Below are 12,500 nucleotides of genomic sequence, written 5' to 3' on the forward strand. Positions count from 1 at the left end.
TACAGGAGATATTTATTTTAATATTATGCTTAAGATATTTATTTTTTCCATTTTCCTTTCCTCACTGGGCTATTTTCCCTGTTGGAGCCCCTGAGCTTATAGCATTCTGCTTTTCCAACTAGGGTTGTAGCTTAACAATTAATAATAATAATAATAATAATAATAATAATAATAATAAACAGAATTCTTCCGAGCCCAAATGGTAAATCTCTGGAGAGGCGAGAATGCAAACAAACCAAACTGACTATTGCAAACAGACCAGAGATGAAACGAACTCTTGTTTACTACGTCAACGACAAAGATACGCATATAAAAAGCCCTTGTTCTAAATGAAGCGAGGGAAAGTAAAAATCATATTATATACTCTCTTATTCAACTTCAACACAAACAGTATTAATTAATGCGGACAAAGGCCTTTTGATGTCGTCACCTTTGCCAATAACATCATCGGACCCGATATTAATTGGGAAAAAAAAGTACTTTTCAAATATCCGCTTTTGATTTTTAATGGCATGGGAAAGATAAATCATTATAATACTGACAATAATGATTACATTAATCAGAATCAGAATACGTTTTATTTAAGGTTGTGGTGGCCTATTGGAAACCTCCCTGCATGGCTATCTGCTGGATTGGGATTCGAGACATGCTCAATCTCGATAGTTTCTTGTAGCGTCTGCAGCCTCGTCATCTTTGTGAGCTAGGGAACCTATAGGCCTATCTGCTGAATCATCAGCAGCCATTGCCTGCACCTCCCTGGTCCTAGCTTGATGAAAAAGTGGCTCGGGCACTGATCATATGTAGATATGGTTAGTCTCTAGAGCATTGTCCTTCTAGGGCATTGCCACTGTCCCTTGTCTCTCTCATTCATGAGCGACCTTTAAACTTTTAAAGAGACACAAATAACATAATCATGACCTTCCTGACTGGTCAACGACCCGACGCGCTCGTCTTTTCCTTTCCAGACTTCCTCTGTTTCTTCTTGAGACATCCTCAATTAGCTCAACTATCCACGGCGGCGTTTATTAGGTCTTAGAGGCAACAGAATCCTCGCTTCAACATTTTTTCCTTCATGCTGTTATCGTTCCCTTTACTTCTTTTTTTCCTAACCTCTCTCTCTCTCTGTCTCTCTCTCTCTCTCTCTCTCTCTCTCTCTCTCTCTCTCTCTTTCTCTCTCTCTCTCTCTCTGTTATATTTATTTTTACTTTTTAAGGCTAGTAATGTAAAGAGAGAGAGAGAGAGAGATGGCGAAACGGTCGGAGAACGATGTTACAACTTGGTTTTTTTTAACATTACGAAATCAGTCCTTCGAAAATATGATTTCAGTTACATTTAAAGCCATTTATATATATATATATATATATATATACAATAACAACATGGTACTATCTTGTTCAATGAAAATGCAAAGAGACCACATATAAGGATTATGGCTGAACCTCTGGAGATTTGTTCATGACTAGACTTACTTAGGGCAGACAGTAAGTGTTTCCCAAAAACATGAGACCGAAGTTAAAAGGAGGATAATTATGGGATACAGAGCTTTTGTTAAACAAAATTAAATTACGGAAAGTAAAATGCTGCTTTCTCTAAAAAGGAAAATATCTAATTAGATGGTCCTACCTGTAATAACTTATGCATCAGAAACTTAGTATTACTAAAGCCTTAAACATAAGCTAATTACAACTCAAAGAGCTATGGAAAGAATAAAGATGGGAATAACCCTAAGAGATAGAAAAAGTGCAACATGGATGCAAGTGCAAACTGAAGTAGAGGACCTTCTAACAATAAGTAAGAAAAAAAATGGACATGGGCAGGACATATAATGAGAATGACAGATAATAGATATACATGAAATATAATTGAATGGGTCCTAGAGATTGTAAACGAAACAGAGGAAGGAAGAGAAGACGGTGGATTGATGAGCTAAGAAAATTTGCGGTATAGATTAGCACAGAAAGACCATAAACAGACGGGAGTGGAAGGTCGTGTATGCAGCCATTATTATTATTATTACTATTATTATTATAATTATTATTATTATTATTATTATTATTATTATTATTATTATTATAAGCTAAGCTACAGCCGTAGTTGGAAAAGCAAGATGCTATAAGCCCAAGGGCGGCAACAGGAAAAAATAGCCCAGTGCGGAAAGGAAGTAATTAAACTACAACAGAAGTAATAAACAATCAAAATAAAATACTTCAAGAACAGTAAGAATATTAAATTAGATCTTTCATAAAAATAACAAGAGGAAGGGAAATAAGATATAACAGCACGCCCGAGTTTAACCCAGAGCAAGAAAACTCTAATCCAATACAGCGGAAGGCTATGGTACTGAGGCTATGGCACTACTGAAGACTGGAGAATAATGGTTTGATTTTGGAGTGTCCTTCTCCCAGAAGAGCTGCTTACCATAGCTAAAGAGTTTCTTCTATACTTACGAAGAGGAAAGTAACCAATGAACAATATTATTACAGTGCAGTAGATAACCCCTTGAGCGAAGGATTGTTTGGTAATCTCAGTGTTGCCAGGTGTATGAGGACAGAGAAGAATGTGGAAAGAATAGGCCAGACTATTCGGTGTATGTTTAGGCAAAGACAGAAGGAGCCGTAACCAGAGAGAGGGCTCCAGTGTAGCACTGTTTGGCCAGTCAAAGGACCCAATAACTCTCTAGCGGTAGTATTTCAATGGGTGGCTGGTGCCCTGGTCAACCCACTACCTACAGTATGGTAGTGAACTATCAACGGCTGATGATGATTATATATATATATATATATATAATGTATATATATAAATATATATATGATATATTTATGTACATAATATATATATATATCTATATATATATATATATATGTGTGTATAATATATATATGTATACAATATATATATATATATATGTATACAATATATATATATATATGTATGTATGTATATAATATATATATATATATATATGCATACAATATATATATATTATATATATACTGTATATATATAGATTGTTATATATATATATATATATATATATTATATATGTGTGTATATATAAAACTGAATTTATGACATCATGGAATAAAAATTACATTGCACTTCCTTATTTCTTCAAAACATTCTCAAATTACAACGATTACAGGTGATACGTCTAATTATACAAACGTAAACAATCAGATTACAAGTAATATTCGAAAAGAAAGACATAATCAAAATAATAGTAAAAATATAACATTGAACAATCAAACACCTGCAACCGAAGCATTCAATTAAGAAGTCAGTTTCTATATTTTTTAACAATTAAAACAAAATTTCGCACGAAATTCTACTTATGTTTCTTTGCTAAATTACTGTTCTACGAAGCTAGGTTTCTCAACCGGTTGAATTGTAAATATAACATTGAACGTTATCCCGAGCCTTCACAGTAATGTCCTGCATTGGAAGACTACTTAACATCTTTAAACAATTCTCATTTAGGCACCACGAGGATATCTTTAAATCTCAAACGGAATGCGACCCGGAAAAGAAGAGAGATAAATCGCAATTAGTTGCACAGCTATGTTGGATAAGACAAATGAGAACTAATGGAAAAAGTAAAAAGACAGAGGATGTATCTTGGGCTGACCCAAGTGGCACTGGATTTCTTGAGGACAGACAATTAGCCTAACGCTGAATGACTTTCTCGGTTCCACTGTTTGGGCTTTAGCCCTAAAATCAACCTCTTAGCCCACTAGCATTACAAATGCATTTAGGATATACTCTGGACCCAGTAGTGTGACAGAAGCCTAAACAAGAGCGCATGACACTTATGCTGGTTGTTTATCTTATGATTAAAAACACGACAGATTGGGGCTTGAGTTCTGCTCAAACTTGTTAGATCCTTTAGTGTCTGCAACCTCACCATCTTTGTGAGCTTAGGATGTGGGGTTCGAGTTCAACTGAAACTTGCTAGCTCCTTTAGTGTCTGCAACCTAACCATCCTTGTGAGCTAAGGATGGGAGTTTTGAGGGAGCTTACAAGTCTACGCAGCAGCCATTGCCTGGCCCTCCTTGGTCCTAGCTTGAGATGAGTGGAGACTTGGTCGCTGATCATATGTATATATGGTCAGTCTCTAGGGCATTGTCCTGTTTGTTAAGGCAATGACACTGTCCCTTGCCGCTAGCATTCATGAGCGGCTATTAAACCTTTGAAGATTTAGCAATTGCTCGCAAAAAAAATTTTTTACCTTTTGAAAGGGATAAAATGAAACTAAAAAGAAAACGTGTGTTGAATTCTAATTATTTATTGGCATTTGCAGATGAATGCAACTAAATTACAAACTTCGGTATTCGCACTCTACCATTGTTAAATGTTTAATGGCTTATTTTTACGAACATTTTGATATTTCGGAATGAGTGTTAACATCATAAGTTTTGGGGTCTGATCTCAATTATATGTTGTGTTGTAGTAAAGTATTATAGATAGATAGATGAATAGCTACTTATAGTTAAGTTGACCAAATTATGTATATATATATATATATATGTGTGTGTGTGTGTGTGTTTGTGTATATATATATATATATGTATATATATATATATATGTGTGTGTGTGTGTGTGTTTGTATATAATTTGTGAATATATATTTTTTTTATTTATATATATATATATATATATATATGGAATACCCAAAGGATAAAGGATATTAGCAAAGCACATTTTAAAGTATATTCTAAAGAATTTATAAGATTGTTTTAGAAATCAAACATATTTTAATATCTAATTTCGTAGTAAGTCAAATTCCAGGTAGCCTTTAATTTTTTTTCACATGATACGTAAAGAATAGATATTCTGTCAATTTGATGACAAGGAATTCTTCATAATAAGTAGCGAAACCTAGAAATGTGAATATTGAGAGGAGAGACAACTTGCATTTAATTAATTATAGTTGATATTTCATAAGCCAAGAACAACGCAGGAGAAAAACTGGTATATATTATACAACTTATCTCTCTGGTTCATGAGAATGCTACTTAAAGATAAGAATGATAGACTAACTTGAATAGTGTAGCACTTGCTGCAACATAGAGTCCTTCTTCTTGCAAGCTGATATTGTGCTCAAAATCTTCGCTGTACTGATGCTGTTCAGTATTCTCTCTCTCTCTCTCTCTCTCTCTCTCTCTCTCTCTGGAGATTTTATTTTGAAAATTTTAAAAAATCATTTTGATTTTGAAAAGCCTCAAGATATATTCAGTTTCCCAAATAAGTTAATTTTCTTAGGAATAAAATTAACCTAGGTTCTGCTTTTACGGTCTTAACCCTTTTTTCTTCGTTCAAGTTTCACTGGTTCATCTTTATAGTCTACTGGTGTACGCGACCCGTCAAAAAGGACGGCTAAATATTTAGGTACAAATGCACACACGCACATATACCCCTCTCACTAGGATATGACTACTCCCTCTTCCCTACCCGAGGGACGGAGAGAGACTTAGTAGTTATGTCTGGCAATGCCGACGAGTGTGACCTAAAAGATATATATATATATATATATATATATCTCCCTCTTCACTTCCCCTCCCTCTCCCCTCCCCCCATTGAAGCAATACGAGTATCTCGTAGGTGGCTCATCCCCTCCCCCTCTTTCCCCTCACTATTGCAACAAGACCTTCTCACAATGGTCCCCTCTTTCTCTCTCACCCCCTCTCCCTCACCACTCCCCTTCCCTCTCCCCTTTCCCTCTCCCTCTCCCCCATTCACCTCACTGTTAAAGCAACAAGACTTTCTCGCAATGGTACCCTCTCTCTTTCACCCTTCCCCCTCTCCATTTCCCCTCCCACTCCCTCTCTCCCCTCACTGTTGAAGCAACAAAACCTTCTCGCAATGGTCCCATCTCTCTCTCTCTCTCTCTCTCTCTCTCTCTCTCCACTTCCCCTCTTCTCCCCCTCCCCTCTCCCTCTCCCCATTCCCCTCAATTCTGAAGCAAGACGACCTTCTGGCAGATGAAGAGCGTATTGAGGTAGCAAGGGCTGTCGTGAAGAGACGGGAAGTCGTCTCTACTCAGGATGACGCAGTTTTCGTTTCCTCCGTCAGGTTGTCCCGTGGCCCAGTCCTTCGGCTGGAAGGGCTTCGTGGAGACCCACACCCAGGAGCCCTCGGTGCCGGATTCCTTGGCTCCTATCCAGAAGGATTTGTAGTCGTCCTCAGCTGTTGGGGAATTAATACAAGGACGATAAATATGAAAACCCTTTTTTTTTAATTACTGTAGTGAAAATTTTTTTTTATGATTTATTTAGTAAAAAACACCTGCAACTGACCTCCATAAAACTGGATACTTATCACACATAAGAAGAGATGATAAAAAGAGGAAATATGAAATAAAAGTTGAAAATAAACTTCATAATTAAAGATTATTTCGATGAAATGTCACGGACAAAAGATTAAGTTTTTTTTTTTTTTTTTCATAATCAGGGTACTTATTGATACTTAACTTTTAACCCGATTATATTCTCTAGCTTTGATCTCCAAAATACCTGCTTGAGTCTTTTATCTGATCTGACTCTGCTGTTTTGAACATCCCATTATTCCGGACTAGTCGAATTTTGATTTGAATTAATTTACATTCTCGAATGGATGGGATACCGACAGTGCACCGCTTATATAAATGTCTTTGCAGCGTCTCATCGGACTCTAACTGCACTCACTTTTTAGCCTTCTATTATATTTCTGTTCCCTCTCGTTTTCTTATTTCTTGCTGTCCAACTTCTTTACCGTCAGTATCATAATGCAACTTCGGGGGTTCCTTTAAACCAGTTGTATATTGGGGCTGAATGGCCTCCATAACCCCAGTGCCAGGCATTATGGCCCTATTGCATAAATCCAATCATGTATTTTGATAAAGTCTTTTCATCTTCTGTAACTAATCAATGTGGATGACTAGCAACTTTTGGTGAGTTTAATATCCTCATTGCCCTTGAAGGCCGATATTCAAACATTTATGTTTTTATATATATATATATATGTGTGTGTGTGTGTGTATATATATATATATACATATATATATAAATATAATATATATATATATATATATATATATAAATATAGATATATATATATATATATATAGAGAGAGAGAGAGAGAGAGAGAGAGAGAGAGAGCAATATACTTTTCATATGCCAACCAATATGATTCCAATGTGCCAGAAGTCTAACAAAATCAAGAAAGTAAAATGTTGAAATTAATAAAAAAATATATATATATATATATATTCCACCAAATAATTATAAATCATAATGGGATACCTATTTTTATCTCTGATAAAGTTCATTTGATATAGAGTGCAGCGATTAAAGATGTATTTAGTGCTGGGATATCAATTGTTTAGGAGTATAGTGGTAGTGTTTTTATTTTTTTTATTTTAGATGAAAACGGTGCCTGACCTTGAATAATCTTCATTGGCTCCATGACGAATTTCTCTTGCCGTCTCTGGGCACGTTTTGTATTGCCTCTGGGGTAAGGGAAATACTGTAGAATAAATAGTCTACGTAAACAAGACAATCCTGTTTTCCATAAACTTACGGAATTTATCCAGGAGCGAAGCCCTCAGAGTGTTGACATCGTTAGGTACGGCTAGGTCGGCTCCCAGACCCTTGCAGAATTCCCGGGCCTCTGCCCAGGTCACATGTTTGTGTCTGTTGACGTAGAAACATTCGGAGCTCACGGCGAAGAAGGGTGGTTCACATTTCGTTCTCTCTGGAAGAGAGAATAGAAATTAAAACATGTAACATGAAAATGTAATAAAAATGTATTTATAAATCAGAACTAATGTATTTTAGAGATTATTTCAGATATCACAGCCCATAAAAGCCGATAAATATGACTCGTGGAATCTATTTACTGGATCAAGGGTGTATCAACTCTCGTCGAAATTTCTTAATTCGTCAAATACATTTAGTGGGCAAAAGAACTATTCTGTACGTGAGGAGGTAATTATGGGTCTTTCTCCAAGAATTAGATTTTCTCTTTAAATAGTGAATATCCGCTTGTAGTTGGCCTTAGCTAAAGTGTAGAAAGAAATAATCTAGCATATTGATCCATATATATATATATATATATATATGTAGATCTTTATATAGATATATATATATATATATATATAATCCTCATCATCGTCATCATCTCCTACCATGCCTATTGACGCAAAGGGCCTCAGTTACATTTCGGCACGTGAAAATACATGCGCGCAAGTAGAATGTACAATTACAAAATCACAATGCATACACAGGAAACATTTACAATAAATTTTGCTGACTCAGGTGAAATACTTATCAGACTGTATACTAGAACTCACCGAGCCACTGTCCGCTACCTAGAGGTTCCCTGTCTCCAAGAGCAGTGGCAACCATGTGAGTGTTGTTGTTGACTGCACTCGTCAGTTCCTGGATGGCTGCTGTTAGGTTGTGGGTTGCATCTGCTAATTCTGGAAAACAATTGATGTCTTTAGTACAACAATAAAGGGAAACGTCAGTGATGTAATGTGTCAGTAGCGTTTGCCTGTGTGTTTCATTCATATTTGCACGATGTTTTTTTTTTTTTTTTTTTTTTTTTTTTTTTTGCACCCTAACTCCATTATGTTTTAGTGATTTTTTTTTCATGTTCACTTCTTGATAACATATATATTTAGAGTTGCACCCCCTTCTTTACTTCTAATCCATTTGGTTTTGTTTACTTATTATTATTATTATTATTATTATTATTATTATTATTATTATTATTATTATTATTATTATTATTATTATTATTATTATTATTATTATTATTATAAAAGGTTTTCATAACTTCCAGTAAGCGCTCATACCAGTTAAATAAATAAATGACAAAAGCATGTAAACCTGACGCAGGCCATTTCCGTCTTAATGTTAATTATCGGTAATATTAACTCCTGTAACCTGATATTGCCCTTAACGATTAGGTTAATAAATCTATTTTAGCAGCTAACATTCCTACTGTAGTTTCTTTTCATCAAATTAGCAAACTTAACGAGACGACTAGTTGAGTAAGTAGAATATTTTAATTTTTCCTGTGTAAGTAGTTTTCCCTGATTGATTGAGTGATCAGTTAATTCATATGATTTATTTATTATGTCACGATATAACGTAGGCAAATAATGACAATATCCTTCTATTCACGTAGGCAAATTACGACAATATCCTTCTATTCACGTAGGCAAATAATGACAATATCCTTCTATTCACGTAGGTAAATAATGACAACATCCTTCTATTCACGTAAGCAGATAATGACAATATCCTTCTATTCACGTAAGCAGATAATGACAATATCCTTCTATTCACGTAGGCAAATAATGTCAATATCCTTCTATTCACGTAGGCAAATTACGACAATATCCTTCTATTCACGTAGGCAAATAATGACAATATCCTTCTATTCACGTAGGTAAATAATGACAACATCCTTCTATTCACGTAAGCAGATAATGACAATATCCTTCTATTCACGTAGGCAAATATTGACCATATCCTTCTATTCACGTAGGCAAATAATGACAATATCCTTCTATTCGAGTAGGCAAATAATGACAATATCCTTCTATTCACGTAGGCAGATAATGACAATATCCTTCTATTCACGTAAGCAGATAATGACAATATCCTTCTATTCACGTAGGCAAATAATGACAATATCCTTCTATTCACGTAGGCAAATTATGACAATATCCTTCTATTCACGTAGGCAAATTACGACAATATCCCTCTATTCACGTAGGTAAATAATGACAACATCCTTCTATTCACGTAAGCAGATAATGGCAATATCGTTCTATTCACGTAGGCAAATATTGATCATATTCTTCTATTCGAGTAGGCAAATAATGACAATATCCTTCGATTCACGTAGGCAAATAATGACAATATCCTTCGATTCACGTAGGCAAATAATGACAATATCCTTCTATTCACGTAGGCAAATAATGACAATATCCTTCTATTCACGTAGGCAAATAATGACAATATCCTTCTATTCACGTAGGCAAACTATGACAATATCCTTCTATTCACGTAGGCAAATAATGACAATATCCTTCTATTCACGTAGGCAAATAATGACAATATCCTTCTATTCACGTAGGCAAATAATGACAATATCCTTCTATTCACGTAGGCAGATTACGACAATATCCTTCTATTCACGTAGGCAAATAATGACAATATCCTTCAATTCACGTAGGCAAATAATGACAGTATCCTTCTATTCATGTAAGCAAATAATGACAATATCCTTCTATTCACGTAAGCAAATAATGACAATATCCTTCTATTCACGTAGGTAAATAATGACAATATCCTTCTATTCACGTAGGCAAATTACGACAATATCCTTCTACTCACGTAGGCAAATAATGACAATATCCTTCTATTCACGTAGGTAAATTACGACAATATCCTTCTACTCACGTAGGCAAACAATGACAATATCCTTGCGGTCATCTCAATAATTTTGATTTATCTCTCTCTCTCTCTCTCTCTCTCTCTCTCTCTCTCTCTCTCTCTCTCTCTCTCTCTCTCTCTCACCTGGCTTCTCAGGGCTTTCAGTCATCTCACGGATGTGTTTCAGAGCCTCCTCCAGAGCCCTCTCCAGGTCTCTGGTCGATGTTTCCCCCGAGACGTTCTCGGCTAGGAAGAGTCCTTGGGTCGCCACAGTGAGGGCGACTATGTAGATCACCTGCATCTTGTTCCGGGTTGTCTAATTAGGTTCATGTAAAAAAAAATTATACAAGATTACTTCCTATTTTCATGATGGAGGTGGAATGATTAAGAAATGACTAAGTTGTTATTATTATTATTATTATTATTATTATTATTATTATTATTATTATTATTATTATCATCATTATCATTACGACCCTAGTTGGAAGAGCAGGAAGCCATAAGCCCAAGGGCTCCAACAGGGAAAATAGCCCAGTGAGGAAAGGAAATAAGGAAACAAACTACAAGAGAAGTAATGAACATTTAAAGTAAAATATCTTGATAACAATACCAACATTAAAATATGTCTATTTTTCTTAGCTTGTAAAACGAAGTGTACAAAATTAGTTCCGGATCGTGTAAGAGTGATATGGAATTTATCTCTGAAATTTCACAAGATTTGCTATTGATAATGTAAAGGGGTTCATAATTAATTCCGGGTCATTTAAAATCGATGGTATGAAATAACGTTGTAATTGTGCATCAGAAATAATACTTACTTCATTTTTGATAATGTAAAAGAATATAATAGATTAGTCCCGGATCACTTACTGGAAGTTATATGAAATTAGTTTTTGACCGTTAAAAAGAAATCAACACCTAATGCAGACGTTTCTAGCCTACTGCTGGACAAAGGCTTCAGACATTCCAATTCATGTCTGGAGTTTGACCAGTTTTCATCACCACGCGGATTGTTGATGGTTGGAGAGTTTCGGCTGGTTGCTCACAGCAAACCAATCTAGTATGGGTGGCCCTGGCTAGTACAGCTTTGCTGTTCATGGCGATACCCAAACCCTTTCACCATGTTAAGGTATCCCCACTCAGAAAGAAATCATGCAAAGTTAAATCTCCCTTTTGGACTTTTTAGTGATATTTTAATCTGAAACAAATTGCTTTGGATTTCATGACTCGCAAATCTGAATTTTTTAGCGAGGAATGTTTCATAAATACCAAAAGAAAAATTCAGAAACAACTTTTTATATGGCGACTAAAAGTTTTGAAGGCCGCTCATGAATGGCAGAAGCAAGTGACAGTGACATTGCCCTAGGACAATGCCCTTGAGACTAACCAAATATACATATGATCAGCGCCCAACCTAGGACCAAGGAGGGCCAAGCAATGGCTGGTGATGATTCAGCATGTAGACCTATAAGCTCCCCCAATCCCCCATCCTTAGCTCACAAGGATGGTGAGGTTGCAGACACTAAAGAAAGACTCGAAATCCAGTCCGGTGAGTGCTCAGTAGGACGCTTCCAATAAGCAATTTACGGTCAATGCAAAACATCAATGGTGTCTATATTGTATGTAATCTTTATATTGAGCACACTTTTAAAAAAGAAACTTGAGTTTACATCGGTGAGTTGGTAAAGGATTTTAGTTAACCCCTTTACTTCGGTAACAAAAGAATGAAGGAAAGCATCAACATAAATACGCTAGAAGCTATATAATCAGAATAAATAACTATTTACAAAAGAAACCTAATTAATAAACGGCAGAGAAAATGAAATATTAGATAAAAAAAAGATACCTCGCAGCGTATCCAACTCGCAACCATGAGGAAAAACAATATCTCGGACAGCCGCTTCGATAGAAAAAAAAGGATCACGAAAACACAGTGGAAAGGTTTCCTGACACGAAAAGAATAGAAGTATTTGAGTTCATGATTGCTTCATTGTGCAAACCTCTAAACAAAGATATTTTCAAAAACTCATCAGGTACGAGATTTATAAAGAGGCAAAATTTATTTGCGAAATGCG

The 12,500-nt window shown here is 35.5% G+C and overlaps 1 protein-coding gene across 1 annotated transcript; it reads right to left on the reverse strand.

The window, feature by feature from the left end:
- Window positions 1-5,932: 5,932 nt before the first annotated feature.
- LOC137659544 (perlucin-like) lies at window positions 5,933-10,747 on the reverse strand. Its single transcript, XM_068394411.1, has 4 exons — window positions 10,570-10,747; window positions 8,328-8,456; window positions 7,556-7,729; window positions 5,933-6,183 (listed from the first exon to the last, which is right to left on the reverse strand). The coding sequence occupies exons 1-4, from the start codon at window positions 10,724-10,726 to the stop codon at window positions 5,948-5,950; spliced, it is 696 nt and encodes a 231-aa protein (XP_068250512.1). The 5' UTR covers window positions 10,727-10,747; the 3' UTR covers window positions 5,933-5,947.
- Window positions 10,748-12,500: the final 1,753 nt, after the last annotated feature.

Source organism: Palaemon carinicauda, chromosome 20, assembly GCF_036898095.1.
Source record: "Palaemon carinicauda isolate YSFRI2023 chromosome 20, ASM3689809v2, whole genome shotgun sequence".
Taxonomy (NCBI): Eukaryota; Metazoa; Arthropoda; class Malacostraca; order Decapoda; family Palaemonidae; genus Palaemon; species Palaemon carinicauda.